Below are 4,155 nucleotides of genomic sequence, written 5' to 3'. Positions count from 1 at the left end.
AGAAGGTGCTATTTAAGAGACTGAGCTGAATACAGCACCTCAGACTGAGGAAGTCTTTCGGATGAAAGACAGAACGTATCTACATTTTTTTGCTTTGTTTTGTTTTTTTGATTGTCCAGAGGACCAGATTGAACTTTTTTGGATTTTTCTACCTGGATTATTGAATATGCATCAGGATATACACAAGGAATCACACAAGATATAAAAATACCAGGTATTAAGTTCTAAAACAGATCAAGTGCAGACAGAAATATTAAAGTGTTGATTGTGGTGCAGGATTACTTTTATTACCCTATGTGCAGAAAGGGGGAGGAGTTGAAAAGTTTGATAGCCACAGGGAGGAAGGACTTCCTGTGTTGTTCTGCGAAGCACCTCGGTGGTCTCAGTCTACAACTGAAGGTGCTGCAGTAAGAGTCCAGGGTGTCATGCAGGGGGTGTAACGTGTTGTTCAGGATCTGGAGCAGTTTTCTCAGCATCTTCTGATCAGACACCTCTGTCAGAGACTGTAGGTCCACTCCCAGAACTGAGCCAGCTCTCTTGATGAGCTTATCAAGTTGTATCAAGTATCAAGATGTACAGAGTTGTAGCAACTACAGGGGAATTAAGTTGATGAGCCACACGATGAAGATCTGGGAGAGAGTTGTGGAAGCAACAAGACTTAGACGAGAAGTGACTATTTGTGAGCAGCTGTATGGTTTCATGCCAAGAAAGAGCACCACAGATGCCATCTTTGCTTTGAGGATGCTGATGGAGAAGTACAGAGAAGGCCATAAAGAACTTCATTGTGTCTTTGTGGATTTAGAAAAAGCATATGACAGAGTGCCAAGGGAGGAGATGTGGTATTGCATGAGGAAATCTGGAGTGGCAGAAAAGTATGTTACACTGGTACAGGACATGTATGAGGACAGCAGGACATGTATGAGGACAGCAGGACATGTATGAGGACAGCAGGACAGTGGTGAGATGTGCTGTAGAAGTGACAGATAGCTTCAAGGTGGAGGTGGAAGTGCATCAAGGATCGGCTCTGAGCCCCTTCTTGTTTGTTCTGGTGATGGACGGTCTAACAGATGAAGTCAGACAGGAATCCCTGTGGACTATGATGTTTGCACAACATTGTGATCTGTGGTGAGAACAGGGAACATGTGGAAGAGAAACTGGAGAGGTGGACGTATGCACTTGAAAGAAGAGGAAAGAAAGGCAGTAAGACAGAGTACATGTGTGTGAATGAGAGGGAGGCCATTGGAACAGTGAGGCTACAAGGAGCAGAGGTCACAAAGGTGCAGGACTTCAAGTAGTTTGGGTTCACTGTCCAGGAAAATGGGGAATATGGTAAAGAGGCAAAAAAGAGAGTCCAGGCAGGATGGAGTGGATGGAGAAAAGTTTCAGGAGTTATTTGTGACAAAAGTGTATCAGCAAAGGTCAAAGGAAAGGTTTATAGGACAGTGGTGAGACCAGCTATTTTGTATGGTCTGGAGACAGAGACATGGACAAAAAGACAAGAGAAAGAACAGGAAGTGGCAGAAATTAAGATGCTAAGGTTCTCCTTAGGAGTGACAAGGATGGATAAGACTAGGAATAAGATCATCAGAGGAACAGCACATGTTGAACAACTTGGGAGATAAAGTTAGAGAGACCAGACTGAGATGGTTTGGTCATGTCCAGAGGAGGAACAGTGGGTGTACTGGTAGAAGGATGTTAGAAATGCAGCTGCCATGAAAAAGACAAAGAGGAAGGTCAAATGGAAGATACAGTATATGATGCGATTAGAGAGGGCATGGAGGTAGTTGGAGTGAGGACAGAGGATGCAGAGAACAGAGTGAGATGGAAGAAGATGATCGCTGTGGTGACCCCTGAAGAGGGAGAAGCCAAAAGAAGTAGTTTTGAATACGAGCTCATAAAAAAAAGATTATTATTAAATTCTAATAAAACTGCTCACACAACCATATTTTGTTGCCAGAAAACAAAAAAAGATTGATAAACTTTCAGTTTTCATCACAGTCAATTTCAAAATACAACATTATTGTTTAAATAAATAAAATCCTGATCTTACTTAAGGATGTCATCTGATTAAACCTCGACTCATGTAACACCTGTTATTTTAGCAGTTGCTGAACAAAAAGGAAAAGTTAGAACCTAACCAGAATGGTGACCATAAATTCTTTACCTGATGTCCAATCTGGTTGTGCTATTCTGGCTGCTCACTATGAGGCAAGCCCAGAAGTCTGTGCGAGCCGACGGGTCAGAACAGCTCACCTGTATCCCTGGTCTATACCAGTCTCCACCAAATCTATGCCTTCCTACTGAAACTAGCAGATCTTCAATCACACACTGCAACTAAAACAATAAGCCATTGTGCTCTGTTGGTCCCTGATAACGTTGTCACGTCATACATGGCAATCTTAAACTTAATCTGGTAATAAAACTTGCAAATTAACACAAAAAGTTGCAGCACATCTACATAAACACAGTATGAACAGAAAAACTCATGTGACCATCAGAGTCCTCTACAGCTCATGGTTTAAGAATTACTAAGATCTTGTACTTTTTGCATGACTGTTTGAGACTTTCTTTTCAGTATGTTTTGTCTGCCTCTCTTTAACTAGGAAGTCAGGGAGTGACAAGACACAGGTGTGTGTGGTTACCATGGTGACTATAATGAGCCACTGGCAGTATAACATTTGTTTTGATCTTTGTTTACTTTACATGTCTTCTAAAGTTCATACATCAAAATACTTGATCACTTTATTCTCAACTTTGGTATTTTGGGGCTGTAGCTGCATGAGCATCCTTCAAAAATCTTCTCATTTATGCTAATACTTTTAAGATTTGCATTTTTTTTTTTTGGTAACAACAAATCTTAAAACTTTTTTTTAAATAAAACTTTAAAAATAGCATAATGTGCTTGAGCTTTCCTGTATGCAGTCATCTCTAAAACATATAATTGAACAAAATAAATAATTAAACACAAGATCAATCTGTCAGAGGTGAGTGGTTCCTTACTGAGGGTGTGTTTTATAAAGGGTGCCGTCCACTCCCACGGTGATGGAGAGCTGGTTTAGGTTGCGGTTCTGGCGTATTCGGTCAACAACAGCAGCTAACCCGGCACCGCAGAGTTGAGCTGCACGGCGAGCGACAACGCTGCACACCTCCTTCACCAGAAAGCTGTCGTCACACGTGGAGCCGGTGAGACCCAGGTGCTGCAGGATGGAGCGGACCTGACGCATGGCCAGGCGGTCACTTCAGGAGCAGAGATGATCATAATGTTACATCGTTTACGTTTGACTCTAATTTCAAGACAATTTCTATCTACAGCCTCAGACAAAAATGTATTCAATCAGTACTTTTGACAAAAATCACTGGATTGTATGGAAGAAAACGTGAAACAAATCTAATTTAATTAAACAAACCTTCGTAAAGTAAATAAAACTGTATTTTATTCAAAATATCAGAGAAAATAAGGCAATCTTGTCATTTGAAGTTTCATAAGAACCCCCTGAAGAAATATTAATATGCAAATGAGAAGTGTTTGCAGACCTTAACAAGCCATCGCCACCAACTGACTGAAAGCTAAACAGATCTGAACAATAGAACTGAAATAGAAATAGAACTGTGAAATGAAACGATCAGAAAACTCTTAAAGAGGTCATTTATCACCCATTGCAGAAAAAACAGACAGGTTGTACCCAGTTGGCTCTAAAATCAGAGGCAAGTATAAACATAGAAGAAAAGGTCGTGGAAAGGAAACTTGCAAGAAAATAATGTAGGAGGTAAAAAAAAAAATTTGCATTAGTACATGATTATGATTATGATTATATATATACAAACCGGATTCCAAAAAAGTTGGGACACTAAACAAATTTGAATAAAAACTGAATGCAATGATGTGGAGGTGCCAACTTCTAATATTTTATTCAGAATAGAACACAAATCACAGATCAAAAGTTTAAACTGAGAGAATGTATCATTTTAAGGGAAAAATCTGTTGTTTCCAAATTTCATGGCGTCAACAAATCCCCCAAAAGTTGGGACAAGTCCATTTTGACCACTGTGTGGCATCCCCCCTTCTTCTTACAACACTCAACAGACGTCTGGGGACAGAGGAGACCAATTTCTCAAGTTTAGAAATAGGAATGCTCTCCCATTCATGTCTAATAC

General features: G+C 40.2%; 1 protein-coding gene across 1 annotated transcript in view; it reads right to left on the bottom strand.

Moving 5' to 3' along the window:
- Nucleotides 1-2,996: 2,996 nt before the first annotated feature.
- Nucleotides 2,997-4,155, bottom strand: part of LOC119413663 (calcium-binding protein 1-like) — a 14,387-nt gene continuing 13,228 nt past the window's right edge. The window contains exon 7 of the mRNA XM_037680717.1: nucleotides 2,997-3,237. Within this exon, the coding sequence (XP_037536645.1) occupies nucleotides 2,997-3,237 (241 nt within the window). The remainder of the gene's footprint in view (nucleotides 3,238-4,155) is intronic.

The sequence above is a fragment of the Nematolebias whitei genome, chromosome 8, assembly GCF_014905685.2.
Source record: "Nematolebias whitei isolate Nwh7 chromosome 8, NemWhi1, whole genome shotgun sequence".
Taxonomy (NCBI): domain Eukaryota; kingdom Metazoa; phylum Chordata; class Actinopteri; order Cyprinodontiformes; family Rivulidae; genus Nematolebias; species Nematolebias whitei.
This window is presented reverse-complemented; position numbering and strand designations above follow the sequence as displayed.